The sequence below is a fragment of the Artemia franciscana genome, chromosome 5, assembly GCF_032884065.1.
Source record: "Artemia franciscana chromosome 5, ASM3288406v1, whole genome shotgun sequence".
Lineage (NCBI taxonomy): Eukaryota > Metazoa > Arthropoda > Branchiopoda > Anostraca > Artemiidae > Artemia > Artemia franciscana.
Window position 1 is genome coordinate 58,908,507 of NC_088867.1, and position 16,798 is coordinate 58,925,304.

Genomic DNA, 16,798 nt, shown 5'->3' on the forward strand with positions numbered 1-16,798 from the left:
TTCTATTTTACTTTGAATTAGCATACTCTTTTTCATGTGTTTTGCTTCCTACAGTGCTCCTCCCCCTTAGGGGAGACGAAGACCAGAGCATCTTTTGTGCGAAAATGGGTGCAATTCATGCTCTATTTGTGCAATCATTTCATGTATTTTAGACAAAGCCCCAAAAGGAGGTGAAGAGAAGTGATAAGAAAAGATTTAAAGAAGGGAGAAACTTGATGGGAGTGGTGTAACTATCAGATTGGATTTAAGGAGGCTTGTCTGGTGGCACCAAGTGACCTGGGGCTATCAGGGACAACCCTGAATGGGTTTTTAGTAGTAGTAATCTTTACGTGAGTCTTATTACATTTTAACAACACCGTTACCATTATACGTTACTCTTAACAATACAAGTTATAAAACCCACTATGAATCATTTTTCACAAAGAACAGAAAATAGTGCATTTTGGCCTTTTGAAAATATGAATAGAGACTATAGCATCAAGTAGGTAATAACTGATTAGATACTTGGGAATGTAAATTGAAACTTGAAAAATTCCGAACATAAAAAATAATTTAGACTTCAAATAATTAATGTGATACCAAAAAAATTGAAACAATAAAAATATTTAAACTTTAAAGATTATCGCACTTTGACCTTACAGTCCCTACCGGCGGTGCTGATCCCCGTTTCATAGCCCTTGAGCCAGGAACTGCAATGTGATATTAGGGGCCAGCCATCTTGTGCTTTCGCATACACTTCATATTGAAATTTCCCAGAATTGTTTAGACACCCATTCAGAGCCAAGTTAGGTCTGGCTGTGCTTAAAGGGTCACGCCACTGACCCAGGTTCCAATCAGATAATGAGCAACACGAGGACTCAAACCCCTGTCCTCATGGACAAGGATTTTGAACCTAGCGTGCTAAACACTTGGCTAGAACGAGTGGTTTTGTGCCTTTATATAAGGTTAATTAGCAAAAAAGCTGATTGAAACTAGTAAAGTAGACTATTCCTTTCGGCATAAGAATCTAGATAGTCCCAATACAGTCGATCAAAACATTGGTAAAGAGTTTATAAAAAACAGAAGACACTAGTCTATTGAGACACTAGTCAATATTGGACCGGAGGAGCCTAATCTATTTTAAACTGATGAATAAATAACTACAGCTTTAGCTACTCAATCTAAAATAGTTTAATTTATTCAGTCAATTTTTATTGCAGTTTGGCTGGTCAGGGAAATACATACCGGTGTATTTTGTGTAGTTGAATAACATTAAAAGCTATTTCTTGGGTTTGGCCAGGCATGAATTTGAAATCGTTGACATAATGAGTTCCATGTTCTTCTTCACAATAATCACCAAAAGCAGCTAAATAAGAAAAAAATCAAGCACTTAAACAGGATAAATTAAAGAACAGAAAAACTGAAATTCTTAAAAAGAAAATAAACTACAAATTATGATAATAAAAAGAATTGCCAGTTTTCAGCAACTTTTACATATTTATTTATAAATACAGAGCAAATAAAACTGTTCTACAATACAAAAGAGAAAAAAGGAAACTAGAAAAAAACCACTGAAAAAAAACACCAGCAAACATAGGTAGCACCCCCGCTTTTTGTCAGACCTCTGTCCAGTTTTAGAGTTTTCCTGTTTTGCCAATTATGAGTTGCCAGTCAGTTTTTTTTTGTCTCCAACTTCACTGGGATTATGGTGACTGCCCCAGGATCCCACTGGCAACGCTTTATACTGAAGATTGGCAAATAATTTCTCATAACTGTTACCCAAACACACAAATATGTTTTCTTCATCCACTTGTTAACTTAAAAGCGATAAAATAAGCAACGACAAAGAAAAACGAAAACTTCTAATAGCTAGTAAGTAATTGAACGGATTATTGGCAAAAGGCAATCAAAAGCTGAACAAGTAATAGCGCAAACGAAAAATATAATAATACTAGAAGACAGTTGCTGTACTCTATACTAACATAAATAAAAGTCAAGTCATGATATTTATATATCATAGTTCTAAAATAGTTCTAAAAAATAAAATAGTTATAAAATAAAATAATATAAAAAATAATATTTATAATAAAAAATAATTATAAATAAAATAGTTATATCATAGTTCTAAAATAGTTCTTATATCTTAGAGGCAATGTATATCATAAGTAACAAAAGATTAATGAGTCTATTTCGTTTCATATCAGTTTAAATAGGTAGCGCTAGACACTCATGCTAGATGGCATTTTTTTCAGAGACAAACTTGAGTTTCCTATCTCATCAGTTTGATATAATCTTCGATGAGAACCTGAATTCCCATTGGTACAGAGAGAATTTCTACATCTGAAAAAAAAAAAAAAAAAAAAAAAAAAAACTCTGGAACACCATAAAGCGTCAAATCCCTCTAAAATAACATTTAGCCATGTGCTTGTTTTATTTTGTACTTTGTCTTTGATGATGGGCATTAATGTAGGGGTATGCATTCATTCAAGAACACTTGTGTTGTCGTATCAGTTCTTTCATTGCTCAGATTTTTCTTCAACTGTTTAAATTGATTATCTCTTTTTCGGTTTTCTCTCGATTTTATTTTTGACAATATACAACTGTTTTGTTGTTGTTTTTTGGGTTTTTTTTTTTGCGGATCCTGACAATCATCTTCTAATGGGGCTTTTGATGGATCCTATCGTAAAAATTTTACATAAATTAAAGTTAAAGACATACCAGCTAAGACATTTGTTAATATGGTTACAACTTGCGGCAAATATACATGTTAACAGCTTAACTTAGACACCTATATTAACAGTAGAGATTAGTGGTTTTTTTTTAATTTACCTTAAACCTGCAGCTCCTTAAAGGTGGTGAAAACAGTGACACGGTTCTGAAGAACCAAAAATACAGAGACCTAGATAAACAAGTCAAAAGGAGCACAATGAGGGATAAACGCAACCTTTTGGATAAAAAGCTGCCATGGCGGAGGAAGCGGCGAAACGTGGTGACTCCAGACCCATATACAAGATTACCAGTGAAATTGTAGGGAATTGCCGAAACGTAAAGGAACCAGTCAAAGATGCAAATAGCAAAAATGTCTGAGACCCAGCAGAAATACTCGTAGTGTGAGCCTTGCATTTCGAGATGATTGTGAACAGTGGATGCCCCAGATATCCCTGCAACCCCATATTTGAACCACCTAATCAACATAGAAGAACCTTGTTATGTAGAAGTGGGACACCCGGCCCGCAAGCTTAGGAATGGCAGAGCCGAAAAGCTGACAGAATAGCAGCCGACATGATATAAATATCACTGAATACCTGCATTGATGTGTATCTTTGCTAGTATCTGGAGGTCTGAATAGGCACCCAATGATTGGAAAAAATATGCTTGTCAAACATTTCAAGACAGGAAACATGACAAATTGTGACAACTAGAGGGGCATCAGTTTTCTATCCATTCCAGGTTAGCTCTTCTCAAGAATTATTCTTCAGCGCATCCAGACAGCCCTCGATAAATACCTACGGGACGAACAGCACGGTTTCCAGCCGCCCCGTTCTTGCATGGATCTTATCTACACACTACGGATGATGGTTAAGGAGTGCAATGAATGGCGAGAAGACTTTTACTTAAATTTCATGGACTTCGAGGAACCCTTCGACTCCATCGACTAAGACTCACGATGGAAAATCGTGAGATATTATGGAATTCCTGATAAAATAGTGGCCCCAATTGTTGCATTATATGAAAACACAGAATGCTGTGTTCGGACCCAAGAATGAAATACTAGATATTTCCGTATCAGGTCCAGCGCAAAACAAGGATGAATTCTTTCTCGGTTCCTCTTCGTCCTCGCTGTCAACTGCATACTCCTTGATTGTACAGGGTTCGGCATCCAAATTGGAGGAGGCAAACAGCTAACCGATCTGGATTTTGCTGACGATATTGCCTTGATGGAAAGTAACAAGACCAAACTCCGGGATCTCCTCAATGCTATCCGTGAAAATGCTGGCCGACATGATCTCAAGATCCACACAGAGAAGACAAAGAGCATGGCAACAACGGATTCCCCCTGAACATAAAGTGTGGATATTCAAATGTTATAAGGTCAACATTAATAGGTCAACCTATCTTGTAATACTACCTTTTTTCTTTGCGCTTTTTCCTAAAAGTTTATTTAGCATTTTTAAAGCCTATATAATTTGAGTAATAGCCATAGCCATAAATGGAACGACCTTTACGGAGGGGGGGGGGATAAAAAATGATTTGAACGAGCTCAATGGAAATAGGTTTATACAATTAAAAAAGAATAAGTTGTAAGATGTGGGGGGTGGGTCATTAAGACAACAACTTACATTGTAAAGCATAGGATGCAAGCAAGCAGGCAGCACTTTGAGAAACTTTCAGTCGCCCCTCCAGTAAATCCTTTCTGATCTGAAGGACGTAATGATAGCGGGTATAATCTTCTTTCAGTTTGCTAGGGTCGGCGACAAAGAATTTCACTCGAAATAAAAATAAATGACTGTTCAAACCTAAAAGAGAAAATAATCAGTCAAGCCTTTGTTTCATTAAACGGTTGGGGGGAGGGGAACTTACAAAAGCTTTTATGCGGCCTCTACATGCTAACAGTTACCACGCAAGTAAAAACACATTCCTTCCTTTCACCTCTTTACCTTGCATTATTTACACGTCTTCTTTCTTTGAAGTAGAGCGCTTCCCTTACGTGGATTTGGGACTAACTAGACCCCTTCCCCCTTCCTACTGAAATTTAGAAGGTACATGTAAGGTTACACCTGGGTGAACGTGCAACAGCCTTGAATAAAAAAAAAAATATGATGATATGATTTTAGAAAGCCCCATTCCTAGAAAATAATGTGATACTCTTGAAAACTGAATTCCAGTAGGATTACAAGAATTACTTTTTATAGAAAAAAAACCCTGAAGATCAATTTAAAGCTTTGGAAGAAATCCTATACGAAAAATGATACGAGTTTTGATAAAAAGCTTTAGGGCATTAATATAATCCTAAAGGCATAAGCTAGGCTTGGTTGCTTAAAAAAGATTGAGGCATATTTATGTTTTTGATATACCATCAGCTGGATTAAAACTCCACCTTTTGTTGAATAAATGGTTGTCTTAACGAGGAAGAGGGGTGAACAGGAGTTCAAATGCCATCCTAGTGAAAATGGGCTTTTAATCTTATGAAATAGCTACACAGAAGTTGGGAGAGAGTGTTAATAGAGTCGCTGACTTTTACCACAGCTTAACAAATGATGGACTATGTCAGTGTGAATTTACATAAATAAATATTTCTTCCAATAGGGTTCTATAAAATAAATGTATAGGAGTTGGGAAAGCGGTGCTGGAGACAAATAATAAAAGATAATATAACGAGAAATTATCTTTTTAGAAAGTGAAGTTTAGACGAAACTAAATGAAATCACTTTCTAAGAACAGTCTTCAGCAAAACAACTAAATAAAAATCAAATTAAACTTACATAAAAGTCTCGAAACGTCAGCTCGTCTGACGTCGATTAAAATCGACGAAAATCAGCTCGAACACTGACTTTCACCACAGCGTAACAAATGATGGACTAAGTCTTATTGGATTTAAGTTGATAAAATGTATTCCAATAGGATTTTCATTCAAACAGGAAATTTATTCAAACGAATAACAAAAGGTAATATAACGAGGAATTATTTTTTATGACACTGAAATTAAGATGAAAGTAAACGAACTCGATGTATATGAGCCTTCTCTAGCAGAAGAAACAATTATATATCAAATTCAAAGTACATTATAATCTCGAGACTTAAGCTCGTCTGACTTCGATTAAAACATTGGAATTCAACTCAAGACGCTGACTTTTACCACAGCATAACTAAATATGGACTACGTCTGATTGAATTTATATAGATAAGTATTTATTCCAACAGAATCCTACAAAGTAGGTGCACACAAGTTAAGAGAGAGTGGTTCTCAAGGCTTTGGCTTTTACAATTGCGTAACGAATAAGGGGTACTTGTATGATAGACGCCCCACCGCTCAAGTAGTTCCTTCATTGACGCATCATAGAACTGGTTTTTTTTTTTGTTAGTTTCTTTCAGCTTAGCGTGAGACAAGACAATAAGAAGTGACAGAATAGATGAAAAATATATAATTTGAACTATATATTTGCACATTAGGAGGAGGGGTAAAGTATTTGGACAGTGTGAAGTTAGATTCTAACAACAAGATAGGCAGAATAGCTGTACCTAACACATTGCGCATGCACACCCGCTATTCTCCCCCCCCCCCCGCCCAACACACCTTTAATGTGCAAATATATAGCCCAAATTTCTATCTAAAGTATTATATTTTTATCTTTCTTTGATATATTTTTCTAGGATTGAGCGTCAGAGAAACATATTAGGAGAACTTTAGGTAGGGCGCATATCATACAAGTACCGAATAAGGGATTAATTTTGACTGAGTTTAAATAGACAGATGTTTACTCCAAGAGGACCCTACGAAATGGCCCTAATGACATACAAATTACTAGAGAGCAATACCCGAGAGGCTGAAATTTACAACAGCGTAGCAGATGATGAGCAATGTCTGATTGAATTTTAAAAACAGATTTAAGGAAAATTAGAACTTCTTGTGAGGGCGTAAAGAGGGACGCTTTGAATAGATTGGGATGGAGAAGGATCGCGCGAAGCTGAGTTCGCCTCAGGTGGCTTAGTACTGCAGTGAGTTATTAGTAGTAGTAGTTGTAGAAGTAGAGTGAAATCCGACAATTTATAAACAACCAAAAAATGGTTACATATCTTGTTCTAGTTTCATCAGGTTAACATTCTGCATACGAAAACATTAGAACTCACGTGGTCATACGCAGACACACATCTGGCTCTTAGGAAGAGGGGGGTTAAGAGGATTCTTCTTGGGCGTATTTGGAGGGGGGAGGGTAAGAACAAGAATGTTTACATATACAGACTATGAAGAGTTAAAGCACATAAAAACAAACATAACTTACCACGAAGTTGTTTTTTCACAGTCTTTCTGGGATCCAACCATTTCTAAAATATATAAAAAAAAACATTCAAATTGTTTATATATAGCCAAGAAGAAAAATCTAAATCAAAAATTGGAATGAGCTATTTCTTTTTCAATCTTCTCATCTATCTCATCTTGCCCCTTTTTCATCTCTTTCTTTGCATCACCGTCACCTCTGAGTTTAACCGGAGCTAATAGATTTAATAGGTGATTTGGTGATCGCGTGATTTATTAAGTAATCATGTTCACAAGTGATCGTCATTTTTCTAGTCATTGTAGTTATTTGGTCACAGGCATCAGAGATATCGTGAAAGCCATAATACAAAAAACGTTTACGGAAAAACTCTCCGCTTCCAAGCCTGGACAATAAAAAAAAAAAAAAAAAAAAAAAAAAAAAAAAAAAAAAAAAAAAAAAAAAAAAACAGATGAGAAGGCAGGATCTTGTTCATCATATGACATTACGTTAAATTTATTATTTTCGAATAGTTCCATATTAACGATAATATTATGTTGACTAGTTTTTGTGTTCCAAATTGATGGAATCAATGAGTCCTCAAGGGGTTTTCAAAATTTGGTTTGTGATTGATTATTTTTTTTTTAGCAATAAATAAATTTGAGTCAACAGAGATGACAATAAATAATAACGGGTAAAACTTTATTTTTCAGTAAAATAGAAACTATATATGAAAATTAAAACAGTAAAACGTTTTGATTTCATTTCATTTCAAAGGCGGTTGTGCCAAGTAATCAAATTCTGATTATTTCGCTAGTTATTACAATTCGAATTCACGTTTAAACCTTAATATATAACATACATAATAAAGGGCGCTATCCGCGAACTGTCTACCAAAAGTGGCTTAGCTTTCCGTCCAAAATTCGCAACTAGCAAAAAGCAGTCAAATCGATATTCGCGAAATGACAGGAATTGGGCTAGTCTTGGAAAGTTAATCAGGGTTACTAGTCGAATATGTTCCTGGCTAGGGGTTTTTAGAACCAAATTCTAATCCTCACATCTTTATTCTGCGAATCATTAATTTCATAAAATAAAACCTTGCAGAATCATATTGGGGCCAAATTAATAATTTCAGTCTATTGATACAAGATGATTAGGACAAAGAAAGCATGGCCAATTTTCAAATATCTTGCTATATCAGTCAATATTTGCGAGAAATTTCAAAAGCTGGTCTTATAAACCAGCTTTATAATCGCTTTCCATTGGAAATTCATGAGTGGAACTTTTGCACCGTTAATAAACAGCATGTCCCGAACAACTCTTATAAACTGTTAGTACAAGGTGCTGAACGTTGCTTGACGTCTATGGCGAACTTTAGGGCTCATACAAGAACAGTAAGTAATATTTACCCCAAAACATAAAAATAAATCTATTTTTTTTACAAAAAAGTTCATATAGTATAACTTAACATTTTTATTTTAAAATAGCTTTATTAATTAAAGTTCGAATTTTTTCATATTTTCAATTTATATATCGGTTCAGGTATGTTTCCTAGTAGATGGAAAATTGCCCGGGTAATTCCGTTGCATAAAAAAAAGGGTAAATCTGATGTAAATAATTATCATCCCATTGCGGTTTTATCGCCTTTATCTAGAGTGTTTGAAAAAAAATTTAAAGAAAGGATTTTTAATTATTTGGATAAGACAATTTTTTTTTTTACCAAATACCAGTTTGGATTTAGGGCAAGCCTTTCGACACAACACACAGTTGCAGCTCCTTTATTAGAAATAAATGATTGCTTAGATGACGATTTCCATATGGCTACTATTTTCTACGATGGTAAGAAAGCATTTGACACACTAAACCTTGATATTCTTCTAGACAAAATAGAAAATGCAGACACAAGGGGATATGAATAGAATTAGTAAAATCATACCTGTGTGGACGTGAAATTGTGGAAGATGTCAATAGAAAACTGTCTAATTTAAAATCCCTTAATGATATTGGTGTCCCTCGAGGTTTAGTATTAGGTCCGCTTTTACTTAGATCTTCCGCGAAGTTTGCAGGTGAATATTAGTCTTACTATTTATTTGCAGATGACACAGCTATATCAGTTAAAACGACGGGTGCATCTACATTAATTGATAATTTTACTATTACTGCTGTTTCAGTTAATCGATGGTTTGCTTCGAATAATCTAGTACCAAATTTTACTAAAACTGAATTTATGGTTTTTGGTCGTTCAAAACGCGGCACTCAAATGATTTCTTGTCAGGAGCTTCAGGTTGGTGAGAATAAAATTTGTAGGGTTCAGTCATATTTAGGAGTTTTTCTTGCTCTATTGTTGCCTTTTCGTAATCACATTCATCATTGAGGGGTTAAATTTGCTCAAAATATTGGGTCGCTGTACCGCGTGAAAAATATTTTTCATTTCCATGTTAAAAATAACTTACCACCCTTCAATTGCTTTGTACTTGAATTACTGCTCGACTGTCTATCTTAATAGCTTTTAGACGCATTTGAAACAATTATAGGTACTACAAAATAGGGCAGTAAGAATACTTGGAAATTTTTTATATCGCCCATCAAAACTTGAAAATACATCTGAAACAAGGCGATGTTTTTTCCTGCATTTGTCGGATTTAAGACGTATACGAGATATACGTCTGCGTAATATTTCCTTATAGTAAATATTTTCTTATGGCATTTCAATTTCGAAGTCCTAATAACTATTTCTACAAAAGATCTCTAATGATTTTGCCCCCTCGTTCGGCTCGTCGGTGGTCGGGATTATACCCAATTCCTTTTGCAAGATGCGAAAGGTCAATCTTTTCATTTAGGTACCTAATGCGATTCATTGCAAATAAATACAACCTGAATGATAAAACTCACATTGATCCACCACAAAAATCTCAGCTGTGTTTAAAAAACAAATATTAAAGATTGTTTTTTTATTGTTTGTTTATTTAGGCCTACCTTTGATGATGGAATATTAACACTTATGATATTTTTCTTATGTGATTTGTTTTTGTCCCCACGACGGGATGGCCTCCCACGCCCTTCCTGTCCAGCATTTCTTTTCTCCCTTTCTTTCTTGTCTTCCTTGTTTCTTAAGTTTTAGTTGTTATTGTTTTGTTTTTTGTTTTTTTTATCAAGTTAATTTGTGCTATTATTACTATCATTATGACGAGATGTTCTGTTTTGTTTATGTCCTATTATTTACATACCCAGCCTTACGAGTCCTGATCTCTGTTGGGGGTTAATGTTTTTTGTATTTTTAAGTATATTAAATAAACAAGTACAAGTTCCTAGGCCGATATTTTCTTATAATTTTGAAGTCCTGCGGACATAGAGTAAAAAATAGTCAATCTTGCAAAAGAAAACGGATACGTTCAAATAGAAAAATCTATGAGAATACAATTTAGCCCTTTTCTAATTCGATTTTAGGCCGACAAAGTAGTGAATTTTCGCAAAAATTCCCATAGCAATATTTGCTACCAAAATTCCTGTAGCAAAACCCGTTGTCAACAATTACGTAGCACTTAGTACATCACTAAGTGCATTAAAACAGGCACTAGCACAAGACGGCGCCAAAATCGAACGAGTACAAGTTCCTAGGCCGATATTTTCTTATAATTTCGAAGCCCTGCGGACAGAAAGTAAAACAATAGTCAATTTTGCAAAAGAAAACGGATACGTTCAAATAGAAACTTTATGACTTTAGCATAAAGAGCGAGTGCTAAGGAAGGGGCAGCACCCCTCACATACAGAATAATGTATGTCATTTTAAGTTTTAGTGATGCTCCTTACTTTCAACTAAAAAATTGTTTTTTCATTTAACATTCGGTGTTTTTCTAGCTTTTTAGTTATCGCTAGATTTTTTTTTTCAGTTCCCATTATTCCTCTTAAATTACTCGCCAGGGTCACATCCAAGGAAAGGATTAACAGTAATAATACAGCGCCATCTGTATTATTTCCAGAGTGTATGTGCCTGAGTTTGCTTGTTTGCTGTTAATGGGATAAAGTTATTGCACTACTTTGAGGTTGTTTTCATATTGATTTGTACCCTTTAATTGACAATTTTACAGTTAAGTTAAATTGAGTGATATTCTCCAATCCCTAGAATAGGTCTTTCTTTTCGGACATCCTCACCAGCGCCATCTTTTTTCTTAAGTTGATCGGGGCGCCATCTATAAAGACAATTTTTCCCATATCATTAAGGTGCTGATTTCTACTGGGAGCAAGCAGAAGAGGGGAAGGAACCCCCCGCAAGCGCCGTACTGTACCCGCTGGTATTCAGTTACCCGAAAATTGCGGGGAAAAGGTGAGGGGGTACTTACGCTTCCCTTGTTCCTGGGTGATTTCAGTAGGCGTTCATTCAGCGCTCGACGCGTGAAGGTGTATTGTGTGCGAAAGAAAATAAAACGTTCAAGATTCTGGACTACTTTCAGCTCTCGAGCAGTGAAGTTCGTTGGTATGACACAAGAGACTATTTACGAATATATATACGCGCCTGTCCTGAATTTCGCTCAGACAAGTTTGCGATATGCCGATATTTCCCGTGACGCGGTGGTTGCTACGGGAAGTAAATTTTACGGAAAAGACATTCTGTACGCTGCGCATTGCAAACTGAACGATATTTTGCGGCAACTTGGAGATGAATATGTAATGAAGGACCGCCGAGCTGGTTTGCAGAGTGATGTTTTCATGGGTGATTTATACGATGCTATCAAGAATGCAGAAAACTCAGCCAATTTCACCTATAGATTTACTATCTGGAAAATTGGCGAAGTACCTAGAATACCGCAAGATGTGCTGACTTCTCTTTCAATTAGAGTTAACGAGTGCACAGAGAAAATAGAGGGACTAATCGATCAGTGTAAGATCTACCTTCCGTCAGGTCCTACTGTCTGGCCCCCGCTACCGAAACCAGAAAGACTTGAGAATCCTGTAGTGATAGCGAATGTGCCGGCGGAAAGCCTTGAATCATGTGCCAAACAGAAGGAATTTATCGAAAAGAACGGTGGAAAAGGACATATTCGCCGGATCACTCAACGAAAAGGTGGGTTAGTTGCCTTTCTCGATACGGCGGATTCAGCTCAAATCCTCGCAGACATGTTGAAAGAAAAGGTCCGTGATGTCAAGGTTTCTTACCGGAAACCAAAGTTTTTAGCGGTGGCAAGATTCGTTCCTCCGGCAACCACAGAGGAAGAAATTATTGCTGCGAACTCCGAAGTTACGGAAGTCCACCGGTTCGGCACCTCTGGCACAGTGAAACTTGTATTTAAAGACTCGTTCGCGCGAGATCAGACAATTAAACGCGGAATATTTGTAGACTACACCCACTTCCGGGTTGAGGCCTATAAAGAGCTCCCCAAGAGATGTTTTAACTGTCAATCTTTCGAGCACCTCTCTAGTGCCTGCAGCAACGCTCCGAAGTGCTCTAAGTGCGCCGGTGCCCACGTCGCATCACGGACGTCCCCATGCACGTCCACCACAGTTAAATGTGCTCTATGCCCAGAAGGCCACAACACCCACCCCTCATACAGCATGAGATGCCCACTAGTTAGAAATGCTATGAAAAAGCCTACTACAACGAAATGACTTCTCTCTCCATCATTTGCCGAAATATCTATGGGCACAATTCAGTCAAACTAGACTACGTTAAAGAACTATGCCGTCAATTTAATGTTGTGTGCTTACAAGAACATTTACTCACCTCCGAAAATTTTGGTCTTTTCGAACAGTTGAATCAAAAAACTGTGTTCATGCATGAAGCAAAAAGGTCCTCAGTCCGCGGTCGACCTAGTGGGGGCACTGCTATCATAACGGACAGTTCGCTTGAATGTCAAAAGCTGGAATCGTGTGAGTTCTTCCTCGCTGTAGATTTTCCTGGCCCCGGGGGTTTTGTTCTGATCACGGTTTATCTACCAACAAACCTAAACACCCTCTCTTCCGAAAAACGGTTCTCGGAAGCTTGTGGCCGCCTCTCGCGCTTACTTATTAGGCTGGGCAATCGAAGAGTGCTAGTCTGCGGTGACTTTCAGTGCGACTTAACGAACCCATCAAATAAGCTCTCCGAAATCTTCTTCTCAGTAATCCCAGCTGGGTATGATCTCTGTGAAAAGACTGACGCATATACGTACATCCATAATTCCGGTTCAACGACAAACATTGACCATGTGCTATGTAACTTCTCTCTAGGTGCTCCAGTCTCCGTGGACTCTGAGCACACAGTAAGTGATCACCTTGGCTTGTGCTTTAAGGCTAACTTCTTCCCGTGTAGGCCGAATAAGCCCCAAATTTATGCTACCAAGACTGAGTGGAATAAAATAAACGCCGACCAGTATAAACAGACATGTGATGAGATTCTCGGAAAGATAAAAGTTCCCTTTCAGCTCTTGATGCATGGCTCGAGTGATTTGGTAGCACTAGACATTTATTGTACTGAGATTATACATGCAATGAAAACGGCTGAGCAGGCTTCTGTACCCACTCGCCGTTTTAAACCTGGAATCAGCAAGCCTGGCTGGAGTCGCTCTCCTAAAGTAAGGCAAGCCAAAGCTCGTGCTAAGTTTTGGCTGAGATTATGGCGCGATTGCGAGAGGCCTAGGTCAGGTGTAGTGTTTGAGCAGTTCCGCAACACGAAAAAAACTTATAATAAGTCTGTAAGTGATCTTAAAGCTGCCGAAGCCGAACTTGCTTCCCAAGAAGCAGCAAATAATCCTGTATCTATGTGGAAGTCTTTTAGACAGTCTAAACCAGTGACAAACCCTGCTAGTAACATACCTGAGGAGCAGTGGGTAAAACATTATAGTGAAGTTTTTGGGATCAAACATGCCCAACTAACAACCGAAAGTGATAGCGAGCTCTCACGAGCTTTTGCGTCCCTCTTGAGCCAACGGAACTATTTTACCGTCTCAATAGGCGAAGTGCTCCAGGTTATTAAGCAGCTGAGAAAGGGCAAGGCTCCCGGGCACGACGGAATTGTGACTGAACACCTCCGCTGTAGCTCACCTCTGCTCATTGAGCACTTGACGCTGCTATATCAAATGTGCCTTGATTCTGGTGCAGTCCCTAAGTCGTTTGCCCTAGGTATTGTGTCTAACGTCTTGAAGAAGGGAAAAAATCGTAACCTCTGCTCTAGCTATAGGCCTATAACAGTTTCTAGTACATTAAGCAAAGTGTTAGAGAGACTTCTGTTACCTGAGCTGTTACGCAAGTGTAAAATTGACAATCGACAATTCGGGTTCCGTCGCCACCTCGGTTGTGCATTTGCACATCGCCTCCTTACGCGTATAGTATCGAAAGCTCAGAATCAATCACGGACTCTTTTAATTTGTGCAGTAGATGTGTCCGCGGCGTTCGATTCGGTAATTCATTCAAAGTTAATTTTGAACCTGCTGCACCAAGGTGTGAACCCACATGTAGCGGCCGTCCTATGGCACTGGTATTCGAGTAGCCTTATCCGTGTTAAGTTGAGTAGTGAATTCCTGTCGAAACCGATTAAGCTTCACCGGGGACTGCGTCAAGGGTCGGTTTTAAGCCCTGTACTCTTCAATTCACTAACCTCGTCGGTAACAAAAAAGATTAACGGTGGTTTTAACACTGAATGTATGGATGTGAGCCTACTGTGCTACGCCGACGACATATTACTGGTGAGCACATCGCTTTGTAACCTTCAAGCTAATATCGATCTCCTAAGTCGAGGTTATACTAATATTGGTCTGGTTATTAACCCTGCTAAAACAGAATTTCTTGTATTTGAACCCCCGCGTGCGCCGTCTGAAGTTGCCCGTCGCGAGGCTACCCGTGTTACCGTTGCAGGGCAAGTAGTACTTCCAAGCCGCAAGTTGAAGTACCTAGGTATCACATATGGAAGCGACCTCAGAAGCTCGCGTGCTCTTTTTGTTGACCAGGTTCTGTCGGGTTTTCGGTCTGGGTATGCTAAACTTGCAGCTCTGAAGTTTAAATTTAATAAGCATATTCTTGCTAGGTTGTATCGTGCCGTCGCTCTTCCCTTTGCTCACTACATCTCACCCGTTTGGCATTGGCTATCGAATTCGGATATGTTGCGAATCCGTTCAGGCTTTTGCAAATATTTAAAGTTTCTGCTTGGTCTGCCACTTTACCTCCGTAACACTGGTCTGCTAGAAAAGTATCATATACCTGATCCTGTTGAGTTCATGCCGAATTTTGAAAAACAAGCTCTCGTGAAACACAGGGCACTATTATTTGATTTCCCAGCGACTTTTTTGCTTGATAGTTGAAGTGTGATTTGTTTGTATTTAGTGATTATTATGTTCGGTTGATTTGTTTTCGTCTTTAATTTCTCTTTTCTTTTGTTTTGCTCCGCTTCTTCATGCTTCTTTTTTATAAGCGGGTTTGTAATAAATTATTATTATATTATTATTATTCCAGGGATATTCTATGGTGATATTAGAGTTTACTTTTCATGTTTAGTTATCGAAAAAAGTTTTATCCAAAGGTGTGTCGTGAGAAGGGATATCTCATTTAAATTCCCTAAAATTCTAAATTCCCTCTAATCGAAGAGCGTGTTGAAAAATACTCTTTTTGGCTATTTAGTTGTTATGAAAAAGTAAAGAGTCTTTTCCATATTTAAAACAAGTGCACAAAAAAAAATTTTACTAATTAAAGTTAATTACAAATGTCTTTATTATTTAAGGTTCCGAGGCCAATTTTCCAAAATACTTAACTAAGTCGTTGAAGAGTACAATCCATACATTCAGAGATATGAAAGAGGATTGTTAACAGATAGCATACAAATGTCTAGTTTTATTATCTTCAGCCATTTCAAAATAGTTTCAAATTGTCAAGGGATCTGGATGTTTGCAAACTTTAATTGCCAAAGTTCCGACTTTTATGAGGAGTAGGAATAAAGCTTTGCCAAATTATAAAAGTGCTATGCAACATGGACTCAATCCAAAACTAAAATGTTTATTCTTAAGCTTTTCTTGTTAATTGAAATGATTGTCGGTTTAAAATTATATGACTGTCCACAAACCCTGAAGGATTTAGGAGATAACCATGGGGGACTGACTTCCTGATACCTGGTGTACATCTCAGAACGCCAGGTGCGCCGCCAAGTTCTCACACGCTTGGTACAGTTCCGCCAAGCTTGAAACACACCAGCCGCTGTACATGGTTTACGCAACAAATATACAACAAAATTTCGATTTTGACAACCAAAAAAGGCAATTCGCAATTTTTGCCAAAATGAGTTTACAGACAATTTAGTTAGACTTGTCCATATGATTCAGTTGGTATAGTCAGGGGGAAGTTATGAGTAGTTCACCCCCTTCCCTTATTACCCTTCTTCTGATGACAGCTACCCAAACAATTAGCACTGTTTTTGATGACGCGTCATCAGGAATTTTTACAGCTTCTTTTAAGTATTTCTGCCGTTAATGCAATTAATTAGACAATTGCATTAATTGAGTTAATGAAATTAATTATTTTTTATTTACAGTAACATAAAAAGGAAAAAACAAAGGAAGAAAATACATAATCAATGAAAAAACATAACAAGAGCTAAGAGCTCATATGGCACTTGTGACGAGGCCGGAAGAGCCAAGAGCTCATATGGTATGAGCTCTAGCAAAATTCTAAGAATCAATAGATTGATTTAAAAGGAAAATCAGAGGCTTAATGCCGGTCACGATTTCAAATAAGAGCTCTGAGTCACGATGTCCTTCTAAATATCAAAATTCATTTAGATCCGATCCGTAAATTATAAATACCTCATTTTTTCTATTTTTCCTCTCCCTTCAGCGTCCTAGCACGTCCAGAAGCACCAAACTCGCCAAAGCACTGAACTCCACCCC

At 37.5% G+C, this 16,798-nt stretch overlaps 1 protein-coding gene across 1 annotated transcript in view; it reads right to left on the bottom strand.

Annotated features, from left to right (window-relative positions):
• The window catches only part of LOC136027649 (tyrosine-protein phosphatase non-receptor type 4-like), a 195,024-nt gene that overhangs the window by 142,363 nt on the left and 35,863 nt on the right, over positions 1-16,798 (bottom strand). The window contains exons 4-6 of the mRNA XM_065705076.1: positions 6,981-7,023; positions 4,320-4,496; positions 1,225-1,345 (exon numbers count right to left, since the gene is read on the bottom strand). Of these exons, the coding sequence (XP_065561148.1) occupies positions 1,225-1,345; positions 4,320-4,496; positions 6,981-7,023 (341 nt within the window). The remainder of the gene's footprint in view (positions 1-1,224; positions 1,346-4,319; positions 4,497-6,980; positions 7,024-16,798) is intronic.